This window comes from Gopherus flavomarginatus, chromosome 4 (genome assembly GCF_025201925.1).
Source record: "Gopherus flavomarginatus isolate rGopFla2 chromosome 4, rGopFla2.mat.asm, whole genome shotgun sequence".
NCBI lineage: Eukaryota > Metazoa > Chordata > Testudines > Testudinidae > Gopherus > Gopherus flavomarginatus.
Genome location: NC_066620.1, coordinates 81,570,436 through 81,582,668, shown reverse-complemented (window position 1 = coordinate 81,582,668; position 12,233 = coordinate 81,570,436). Strand labels below are relative to the sequence as shown.

General features: G+C 42.5%; 1 protein-coding gene across 3 annotated transcripts in view; it reads left to right on the top strand.

Moving 5' to 3' along the window:
• Positions 1–1,934: 1,934 nt before the first annotated feature.
• Positions 1,935–12,233, top strand: part of TBCE (tubulin folding cofactor E) — a 71,306-nt gene continuing 61,007 nt past the window's right edge. For all 3 annotated transcript variants that reach the window (XM_050950418.1, XM_050950419.1, XM_050950417.1), the window contains exons 1-3: positions 1,935–2,017; positions 4,725–4,862; positions 6,856–6,940. In XM_050950418.1, coding sequence (XP_050806375.1) covers positions 4,763–4,862; positions 6,856–6,940 — 185 coding nt within the window. In that variant the 5' untranslated portion in view covers positions 1,935–2,017; positions 4,725–4,762. The remainder of the gene's footprint in view (positions 2,018–4,724; positions 4,863–6,855; positions 6,941–12,233) is intronic.

Below are 12,233 nucleotides of genomic sequence, written 5' to 3'. Positions count from 1 at the left end.
TGCAGCCCTACTGTTATCCGAGTGATTGAATAGGGGCTGTGACAGTAGAGCTGCAGAGGGCTCCCTGTGCTGCCATAGGGCTGATGACACCCAATCCCTGTAGGTGCAAGGTGCAGGGAAGGCTGTGGTCCTAGTGAGACAGAGCTGGGAGTTTCTGCTGTGATTTTACAGGTAGAGAAATAATATTGTTATTAGAGTGTTTGACTAGTCACAATGATATAAAATAGACTGTTCTGTTCATTGTGTTCCTTTCAAAAGATCCTATGATTGGAAGGTTGCCTTCAGTTTTAAATGACAGTTGAAGTTAGTGGGAGCAATATATTCTCTGAAAATTAGGTCCAAGGTATCTTAATTTGAGCACCTACAGTCTGCTTTCACGTCAGAAATATTTTATCTGTAACTTGCTCAAGGTCACACACCAAGTCTATGTCTGAGCCTGGTACACAGGAGTCCTCATTCCCAGTCCAGTATCTCATCCATAAGAACACACAGGAGATGCTGCATCCTTGTGAGACATTTGTTCAGTAATTCCCTCCCAAAGTACCAACGTCAAGGTGGATTGATTTCAATCACTGATTTTAGAACTGATTTAAATTAGCAAGCAAGAAACCATGATTTAAATAATCAGTTTTAATCTTGTTTTACATTTGTACTTTTTAGTTGAAAGGTTAAGTCTCATTGGTTGGTAAGCTTTAACACATGTTGATTTGCCACTAAATATAGTCTTTACACCAATTTTGGTGTTGCTTTTTGCTAACCAGGAGGATACACACCAAATTTATATACAATTAAGGAATTTTATAGTTTAACTTACATTTGTTCAATTTTTAATGTTTATATTTTTGTTAGAAAATGATGAATGATGTATTTATTTCTTCCGATTATAATTTTTTTACTCATGTTTTGTTTCAAGCTCTATTTGGTAAGAAATTCAAATAAAATTAAAAATGCATAAACCCAGCAATTTAAAATGTTTTAATTACTTAAATAAAACTCTTGAATAAGTTAGATATAAAATGTTCTCAAAAGTATCAAAACGTGTTTTTATAATAAAACTCATTTATTAGACAAAAAGTATCTGTTGCTAATGAATTAATTGTTTCTGGTTACTGTGTTCAAGATTTTAGAACTAGTCAATCTCATTCTCACAAACCTAATTTGTATTCATATTTTTGGATGAGGAAACCAAACTTATCTGCCTTTCTCAACTTCCAGTTTGTGTTTTAACTTTGAATAAACTAGTCATTGAACTTAAATAGTTAAATAAACTGAAATAAAAGAGAATGTTTTTGCATCTGCAGAAAAGTGGTTTAGCACTTCAACAAACTGTGGTTCTAAGCGCTTAGGCTGTGACTAACCCTGGTTTCAGGGGCTAGACTTGTTATAAAAAGTTGCAGAAAACATGTACTTAACTATTTTAACAGATGAAAATTTAGGCCTGACCATAAGTTGAATAATTTCACATTTAATTTTAAGTAGGTTTATTTTTCTGAAATAAATTGATGTTTAATTAAAATCCCATTTAAAAAAAATCAACGTTTATCTATTCGGGCCAACTAGTTGATCAGCCCCATGCCCTGGTAGGCGGCAGCTGAACACTCACTGCATCGCCGCCGCGACGCGAAGCAACAAGGTGGAAACTTCGCCCAATCAGGAAACGCACCACAACCAACAGCCACTCAGAAAAGAGCTATCCGTACACATTCCTCTGCAGCTCATCCCCGCTATGCATCATGGGATTTGTGGTCCGGGTAGTTCGTGGCTCCCCATGAGGAGTGACTGAAGAACTACATTACCCAGGAGCCTCTACGGTGTCCACTCTGTGATTATAAAAGGAGGAGGAGCGGCTTAGTGTTTCCGAGGGGAAGACCAATGGGAGGCGGGGGAAGTAGGTGGGCCTTGAGCGATTGAACCAATGGGAAGGCGGCGGGGCGGGTCTCTGTCCTTCGGTTTGTTTGGGGAGGGAGCGGCCCGTACCGGGAGGGCTCTAGCCGGCCTGGGTCGCGGCGGGATTCAGGTACCGGCCGCAGCGGCTAGTGGGAGCCGGGCAGGGGTTCGGGATCCCCGGGAGGGGCGACGCCGAGGCCCTGCCCGCCCTGGGAAGCGCTGAGCCCCTTAGCGGCGGCCCCGCTCTGCTGAGTCACCCGCTGCCGCGTTCCGCGCGGGCCGCCTGTCCCCGCTGTGCTCTGGCGGCGCCGCCTGTGCAGGGGCCCCGCCCGCTGCCTGCCCCCGGGGCCTTCTCCCGGCAGCGCGGCGCCGTGGCCTGAGCGGGTCTGTCCCATCGGAGCCCGCCTGCCCCGTGTTTCCAGCCCCTGCCCCCTCGCAGGACCGCACCGCGCGGACCCCTGCCCGGGCGAGGGGGGGGATCTCTGCGGCCTCCTTGCTGCAGCCGAAGGGCAGCCTCTGCCCCGTAGACTTAGCCCAGCCGGGGCCCAGCTTCCAAAGCGCCCTTGTTTGGATTTGGGCTCTAGGGAGAAATGGGAAACCTACTTCCGGTTCACGCTCTCTCATCACCCCGTACAAAGATTGTCACCCAGCATGGCCATCACTAGAGCTGCTTAAATTTCTGGAGCAGTGGTTCTGAACCCCCAGCCCAGTCAGCACCCAGCTGCAGCCCCTGTGACATCCTCAGGGCCATACAGATAGTATAGACCAAGGGTCAGCAGCCTGCGGCATGCTTGCTACAGGTGGCACACGAGCTGATTTTTACTGTCACACTGCTGCCAGCCAGGGTTCTGGCCGCCGGCCTGCTGATGGTCTGGGCTTCTCGCCGCTGGCCCCTTAACTCCCGGGGTCCCAGCCATTGGCCTTGCTCAGCCTCACCACTGGTCTGGGGTTCCAGCCATCGGGCCCCCAGCTAGTCTGAGTCTGGGCCTTTGGCCCTGCTCAGCCTGCTGCCAGCCTGAGGTACCAGCAGCTCGCCCAGGGCTCTGCTCCTGGCCTGGGCCCAGCATTCTGCAGCTGCCTCCAGCTTCTAAAAAAATCTTGCATGTCTTGCACCCCCAGAAAGGGCATCTCACACCACAAGGGGTTGCGTGCACCCCAGATTAAGAACCACTGCACTAAACTGATAAGATCTGCATTTTAGTTTAATTCTGAATGAATCTTTTTAAACATTTTTTAAATCTTGTTTACTTTACATACAACAATAGTTTAATTATATTATATAGACTTGTAGAGAGAGACCTTGTAAAAATGTTAAAATGTATTACTGGCACATGAAACCTTAAATTACAGTGCATAAATGATGGCTTGGCACACCAATTCTGAAAGATTGCTCACCCCTGCTATAGATGTAGTGTGGATGCGGCCCACATAACACATGGAGAGCTGCATATATGGCCCACGGGTAAATAGGTTGAGAACCACTGCTCTGGAGAGTTTCATTGTCTGTCAGAACACACTGGTCAGGTTTACTGTATTCAACTCTGCTACAGGGGTTATAGATCTTATCCACCATTAAACAAAAAGGAAAATATCTTTTGTGTTAATTGCCTGGCTTTGGCTTTGTTCTTAATGGATGGTGCAATAATAAGCACTGTACTGTCCATTAGGAATTCTGCACGGATTGTATTTTAGGAGAGAGGATAATTCCCTGCCCTTATAGTTCTGCTTCTTTGAGCATCTATGATGTGAATCTCACTCTCAGATATGCAGTTAGGGGAGCTTTTGCTTCCTGTTCTTGAAAGGCACTAGTTAGCAGGAACGCTCTGAGGCTGGGGCATGCACAGCAAGGCAGTCTTTGAGAACCGCTGCGCAGTAGACCATATAACTGTGGGTTGGGACCCCAAAGTGGGTCATGATCCCGTTTTAGTGGGGTTGCTAGGACTGGCTTAGATTTGCTGAGGCCCAGGGCCGAAGCTGAAGCATGAGCCCCACCACCTGGGCATGAAGCCCCAGGGCTTCAGCTTTGGGTGGCAGGGCTTAGGTTACAGGCCTCTGGCCCAGGGCTGAAGCCTTAGTCTTCAGTTTTAGCCCCTCCTGCAGTGGGGCTTTGTCCCCTCCCCCATTCTGGGGCACAGGGCTTGGGCAGTCTCAGGCTTTGATCCCCCCCCTCAGGGATTGTGTAGCAATTTTTAATGTCAGAAGTGGGTTGTGGTGCGATGAAGTTTGAAAATCCCTAGATTAGAGCAGTGGTTTTCAACCTTTTTTTCATTTGTGGACCCTTACAATATTTCAAATTGAGGTGTGGACCCCTTTGGAAGTCTTAGACGTATTCTGAGGACTCCCAGGGATGTTCTGCTGCTCACAGGTTGAAAACCACTCTTCTATGGTGATCACTTTTCGTGGACCCCTTAAACATAGGCTTTGGACCTGCAGGTTGAAAACCACTGGATTAGAAGGTCAATCTTAAAAACTTGGTGGAGTTTTCTGCATTACCGGAGGCGTGAAACTCGAGTGAAAATCATCATGATGAAAGAAAATCATCATGAAAAGCAGAATTAGGAGATAAACCACAATGAGAAAGTGCCTGTGACTAAAAAACTTCCTGAGTAAAAAGTGTCACTTCCATAGCTATTCCAGCAACAGTAACAGAAAAATCAGAGTGAGATGCAGGGGAGAGAATCTGTATTTGTCAGACTGAAAGGTATAAGATTGACAGAGGAAGAATTTTATTTTCTTGTCTCTGAGAGGAAATTATGAACAATGAAAAACAAACACAAAAATTGTAACTTAAAAGCACTTGTCTGTATTTGTCAACAGTGTTGTTTCCTTTTCCCCAGATCCTTAAATAAGTGCCTGGGACTGCAGATTTCTCACAATGACTAGTAGTGTGCCTTCTGATGTGGTTGGTCGAAGAATCCTGTGTGATACAGAATATGCAACTGTGCGGTATGCTGGTAGTGTTCCTCCCACAACAGGTAAAGTTAATGTTTTGTAAATGTAAAGGTTAACATTTGCATGAGAAACTACTAGCTGCAGATCATAGTGCCATTTGCTATTTGTCTGGTTTTGTTTACTGATTGAGGGAGATTGGCCTACTTTGTTGAGCGACTCTGGTAACTTTGCAAAATACAGTTAACTTCAGGACAGCCCCATTAGTACTAAAACGTCCGATGGTCTCCTAATACCTAAAGTGAAATGGAATTATTTTTTAATATAACTGATGATATGGTGGAGTCATAACAGTATTTTAGGAAGGGGAGAAACTGATTCCAATGACCAAAAGCCTCGTCCGTATAGCAAACAATCTTGTTCTTAGGATAGTGGTCCCTTTACATGTACTGACCTTCTTGTCCTAAAAGGAATGTCACATTGTTGCAGGATCTCTTGCTTCACCACACCTTCCAATATGGAGAAATGCTATCTGGGGCATGCCACTCTAGCAGCCCTACTATGGAGAGGCCCATTATCCTCTTGGAAAATACTCAGTGGGTGGGGTAGACAGGGAATGCTGAAGGGAGAGGACAAGAGATGGCCTAGGGCAGTGCTCCCTCTAATTTTTTCCATCCATGTGTGGAATTAATTTTGTTATGTGCACCATATTGAGGTAGTGTGCAATGTGCACCACCAGTAGAAACCAAAAACCTAGATATAATATATATTTTTTAAAAGTTACCATAGGGATAGTTACTCTTGCCAGGACACGTTAGGTATTTTAGAACTCACAACTGAAAGAGTTAAATTTAAACGTAAGAGAAATAAAAATTATGAATGCATAGACCAGGCAAAAAACTAAAATAACACACTTTGACAGAAGTATCAAGAAGTTAACAACAACAATAATACAAGTATGTGTTGGGAGGTGAGTGTGAAAGACAGTGTGTGTGTGGGAGACAATGACACGGGGTGGGTGGGTGTGTGAGAGAGAGAGAGAGATGCACATTGCCCCTTTAAGGATGCTGACCCCATTTTAAGTACACTGCCCTTTTAAGTAGATCAACAAGTTGAAACGCAGTAGCAGCTGCCAGCAAGCTCCCTCCCTCCCTCCTGAGCCCTGTCAAGCCCTCCCACCCCTGCTCTGTGGAATGGAGGGCCAATGGGAAGAGCACCTGAAGTGCTACACCAGAAGTGGTGGCACTTAATCACCTGCTGGGCAGTTGCCCAGCCATGCAGCTTAAAGGGAGTTTAGGCCTAGGGTGACTATTTTGCAATAAACTCATAGATTAAAATTAGTTTTCTTGAAGTTCTCATGTCCTATACAAACAACAAAAGTGTGTGGTGTCTCCAGAACTCTGGTGTTTCTATTAGGGCTTTGGGATCTGTGATTTCCTAACAAAATACTTTTTGACATTACTTTAATTTTGAGGATGCTTTCTGATTGAGGTAATAACATCCTGGGCTAAACAAACTGCTAGGTCAATGACTTTGTAACTCATTAGCCCCGGAGAGAGGGTATAGATGCATAATTTTCCTAGCACTTTTAAAGTTTGAGGATTCTTGCTGTGCTAGCACAGACCCCCATTTGTGGTCCTGGGAGAGACTATAGTCCCTCTCCTACCTTTCTATAGGACTCTGCATAGCCCTGGACCCCTTTCCCTGCCCCTATTTTTTGTGTCTCCAGATGCTTGAGGCTTTCCGAGGAATTCCTTTAATAGTTCCACATTAACAATCTCATCCAAAGTATAGTTTTTATTAAAAGTATTAATAACAATACATTTTGAGAACTAGAAGGAAGAACTTTGCAGAAACGTTTTTCATTGCCTTCAAAGTAAGTGTGGCAACTTTCAGGCCAAATCAATTTTTGAATGCCAAAATTATAGATGGGCTTCTAAGTAGGACTTTATGTTGGAAATTGGTACTATAGAGAGAGGTTATATACCCATAATGAATCAAATGTAGTAGGCAGAAAATGTCTGAACTCCAAACTTCTATTTTTTGAATCAATATATTATTATTATTTTTATTTGTAAGGACTTTGGCTTGGAGTAGAATGGGACAATCCTCAAAGAGGAAAGCATAATGGCAACCATGAAGGAGTACAGTATTTTAAATGCGGGTAAGTATCTTCTCAAGAAGATTACATATTTGACCAAGACACAAAGTGGGAAGAGAGAGAGAAGTACAGACCATACCCAGGAGCAATAGAAATGGTGAATATTAGCAAAATACTAAAAGTTCTGTCCCTCAGTAATTAGGGCTTGTTTCAAGGGTCATTGAAGTTACATTAAATCCTAAAAGCTAGATCCTACTTCTGGCTCCATTCATAGGCACCTTGCACCCAGGTGGATCCAGTTGCAGATCTGACCCATAGACTAATATTTAGCTGCCTGCCTGGAGGTTCTCATGCATCTAAAAGGTTTGACTTCTGGGCAGTATTACAGGTGGTCTTTGACGGCTCTGTTTATGGAAGGAGTAGAACGGTGTTTAGGCCCTGTAGCATAGCAGGAAAATCATTGTGTTCTGCTGACTGTCTCCTTACGCAATTCTGTGGTGGTGGTTAGTCTTCATTTACTGTGTTGAATATGGCTAGAATTCAGATTTAAAATTATTCATAAATGCACTTTAAGGGGGTACACTAAGTGTTACCTTATTACCGATTCTTTCTCTTTGGTTTGAGGTGGGAGGAGACATGTTTGTCTGATGCAATTAATGGACCGTATTGGCATCATTTCTTTTTTTTCTTTTTTCTTTTTTTTATTGTAACAAAGCCTGATGAGAGCAAGCGTAATATCTTTTACTTCCACTCTGTGTAATACCAGTCTTTTATTCTTCCCTTCTTTAATTCTTGTCTGATGTTACTATTTTTGCCTGCCATTGTTAAAATTACCTTACCGTATTTAAAAATACGGTTAGTATTTTGTAATTTTGTGTGGTTAGAAAAAAAGGGAAAACTTGCGGATGTTTTACTCTTCTGTGCTCCCAAGAAAACCCTGCAGAAATACAAATTGTTATCCTTGTACAATTTCTCCAGTCTGGATCAAATAGGGAATACTTTTATCAATGTAAGTGGTGTGGTGGGTTTTTGTTTTTTGGGGTTTTTTTTTTTGTATTTAATGTCTACATTGATGTAACATTAAGGTTATAAATAACACTCCCAAGTCAAGAATTGCAGAAGGCAAGGTTCTCATAGCAATGTTAAGTTGCTCAAATTGTACATATGGAGTATTTTGGTACAGGTTAGAGGAGTAAAAATTGTACTCGAAGTACATAACATATGATTAAGCACAAGTTAATATTTTTATGCAAACTTTAAATCTTGTGTTTCCTGATTGATGAGTCTCTGAATTTAAGATTAAAAATTCTGGTAGAAATTTTTAAAAGGAAAATTATTCTGACCTCTTGACATCATAATGCTCTTCTGTAATAAGAGTTCTGTGTAGAAGACCTTTTTATTATCATGGAAGAGACTAATGTTGGAAACGATGGATTCTCACCACAAATTTTTCCATCCCTTGTGCAAAGCTAGGATCTGCCCGTTACCAGTGTTTTAAAGTCTTTGGAGATCTCCAGAGAAGAGATTCCCTGATGCTGTCTCACTTTCTTGCCTCCTAAGGTTCTCAGTAATTGCTGCAGAGGAATTAACTGATTGTCAATACTAAAAAAATTTTAACTAAAATTTAGTACTGTTAAAAAGAGTAACAAGCTTTTTTATCAAACTAAATAATCAAATGTATTGCCATGAATATTTGGAGTGGAAGGACAAGTTTTTTCTGTTGAGATTTTCTTTGTTTTTTTTCTGTGAATTTTTTAATTTTAGTCTTTTGTGTTTTACTATTGGAAATGACTGCTGTGGCTAAGTGACAAAATACAAGACAACTTAACTTAAATACTATCTATAGTTTTGCAGTGGAAATTTTATGCTTATATTTGATGTACGAAGTAAACAGACTGCCATCCCCATAACAACTCTGAATGGCCATCTGCTCATGCTAGTTGATTTTAGAAATTGAAACTTCTTGGCATCTGCAGATGATGAATTTTTGACTTGCGTAGGACACATCTAACTCAAATCAATCAGAAAAGTTTGTAATCTCTCTCCCAGTGCACAACCAATGAGAGCAGAACTTCATGGTAAGGATTTCCTTCACAAAAATGAGTGAAAACTGGCAATACCGGCCTTACTCTTACTCCTGTAACAAGAGATATGTGATATTTGAGACACTTTGTTCTCTTCCTCCCTCCCCGCCCCAAGTACAATACGTAGCTGTTCTCCAAGTGCCTCCTAGATATCTATTCTCAACTTGTAGGCTGCAGCCAGCCCTGGTGTGGAGGATATGTTTATCCATCTTTCCTTATGACTAGATGGGAAAAGTCTTGCCATTGTCTTCTTTTAGAATGGGATTATGATATGGAAAAGGCTGAATCACTGTTTTAGGGTGTCCTATAGAAACAGCACTACATGAAATGAAGCATATTTCTGTGTGTATTGAGAAAGAAACTGGATCTAGTTTACCCTTAGGTCACATGTGCCAAGAGAGCTGTTGGAATCAAATAGGAAACATTAAGGTGAAGGGTGGTTCTTACAGTTGTATCTAGAATTCAGTAGCATTACAAGGCTCTCTAAAGAACTTGCTTCTCTGCTTCAGGAAACCTCATGTTCTGAATTCTTAATGAGGGACAGCAGTTCAGCCTCTGTTCGAAGCTGCAGAAGAGTTTATCCATTATTTTGTTTAATGACTCAAATGAAAAATAAGCTAAGGTCTCCCTGAAGGATTCCAAAATAGCTATTGCTCACCCTTAGCAAAGAGGCAGAAACAGAGGGGATGGATTCGGTTTGCTAATGTAAATCACAGCTTTCAGCATGTATCTTCTAAAATTCAGGACTTGACTGGCATGGAAGCCCAAGAGGTTTCATTATCAGAAAATGAGGTGATAAAGCTAAGTTTATTCTTTAGAAGAGGAAAGGAAAAGTGGGAAAATTATACAGCTCTGAGGGATGGATACTCTTTTGCCCTAAATCTAATAATAGTAACTAATAAAATTAGGCTTAATGAAGATAAGGCCATTCTTAATGGAAGAAAAAGAATTACACATTACTGAACTCCTGTTAGCAGAAGAATTCCAGCTGAGAGTTCCAAGACTGCCATACTTCTTAAATAATGTAATTAGTAATGGAAGTGGCCCAAATGCTTTGAATTCAGTTGAAGAAAAAAGTACGAGCTCCTGTGTTTCCAAGGCATAATTAGCTACACTCTGCCTTAGGAGAGAGACATAATACAAGTATGTGCAGTATATGTGTCTGTGTAAGGTGTCCAGCCTGAACAGGCAACTGACAAAGCAGTACATACTCTAAAATGTCTCAAATGATTATGTAAAAATACCCAAAGATGATGCAGCTGTAATTTTTCTAATACGAGATATTGTGATTCGAAGGAAAGGAAATCTTAGAGGAAATATGATAGGGGAATTTGCACAGTTTTGGCTTTCTGTCAAATTGAAAATAATTTTGTGCATCATTTAAATCTGTTCAATACCTCTTTTCAGAACTGTGCTTTAATTAGTGATTCTTTGGTAATAATTGATCCATATTCTCCACTCATCAATGCAGAGTATTTAAACTGAAGGCATTCACTTTTCTTCCTCAGAACCATTGTTTCTGTAACTTGGGAAGATCTTTCTGGAGAATACTAGAGTGGATGATTGATCCTAGTAATCAGCCTGATTGACAGCTTGAGCCAGGGTCAGGAGTATAAAGAGAGGGTAGTTGCAGAGGCAGTGTGAGATGAAGGAATCCATGTGTCCATGAAAGCCAGGAGCTAGGGAGAATGAGCTATGAAAGATTGTGGATGGCTGTGCTCTTTAGAAGTGGGGTAGGAGTTCCAGACACAACAAGAGAAAGGATTGAGGAGGTAGTGGGGAAGGAGGGTAGTGCAGGGGAGGATAGGAATGGTGGCACCAGGGAGGCTGTGGTGGGATGGGTGTGGATGTGGAGAGAGCAGGGATGAATCAGGGGCTAGGAGTGGGGCAAATATCAGTGGTGATGAGGATGTGCACGTGGGACCTAGATTTATGCTGACTGGCTGTAACGATGCTGGTCCTGGTGAGACCCAACTGAGAGTGCCAATTCAGGACAAATTGCTCAAAGCAGGGCAGTTACAGCCCAAGGCTGGGGTTCCTTTACTACTAAGGCACACCAAACCAGCCAGACAGAGAGGACTTTGGTTTTATCCCACTGGCTAACCATAAGTCACACAAGCAATTCCCTTAAACACTCCAGTTTCCCAGCATCACCACCAGTGCCACTCATTATGGGGACAAATGGTTTTGAGAACCAATACCCCAGTAAAAGAAAAAAGGTTCTCTCGATCCCAAAGGACCAAGCCTCAGACCCAGGTCAATATACAAATCAGATCTTATCTACAAATCACACTGTCGCCAATCCTTTAGAATCTAAAGATTTATTTATAGAAGGAAAAAGATATAGATGAAAGCTAGAACTGGTCAAATGGAATCAATTACATACAGTAATGGCAAAGTTCTTGGTTCAGGCTTGTAGCAGTGATAGAATAAACTGCAGGTTGAAATCAAGTCTCTGGAGTACATCCACAGCTGGGATTGGTCATTCAGTACTTTGTTTAAAGCTTCAGTTTGTAGCAAAGTACCTCCAGAGCAGGATTGAAGACAAGATGGAGATGAGGCAGCTGCCTTTTATAGTCTCTTCCAGGTCTAAGGACACCTCTTTGTTCTTACTGTGGAAAATTACCACAAAATGGAGTTTGGAGTCACATGGGCAAGTCGCATGTCCATGCATGACTCAGTTCTTTACAGGTGGCAGCTATTGCCCACATGCTATCTTGAACGTCGCTAGGAAGACTTCTTATGTGGATTGGAGTCTTCCAAGATCTGTTGTTAGGTAAGTGTTTCTTGACTGGGCACTTAACTTGTAAATTCCTTTCTCGAGAAGCTGACCAAATGCTTTACTAAGACTACTTCAGAGTTAACACACACTGATATTCAAGTACATAGCCAATATTCATAACTTCAGCTACAAAAATGATGCACGCATACAAATAGCATAATCATAACCAGCACCTCATAACCTTCCCATAGACACCTTACACCAGTGGTTCTCAAAGCCGGTCCACCGCTTATTCAGGGAAAGCCCCTGGCAGGCTGGGCTGGTTTGTTTACCTGTCACGTCCGCAGGTTCGGCCGATCACGGCTCCCACTGGCTGCAGTTCGCCGTCCCAGGTCAATGGGGCTGTGGGAAGTGGTCCGAACCAAGGGATGTGCTGGCCGCCCTTCCCACAGCCCCCATTGGCCTGGAGTAGCAAACTGCAGCCAGTGGGAGCCGTGATCAGCCGAACCTGCGGATGTGGCAGGTAAACAAACCAGCCCGCCAGGGGCTT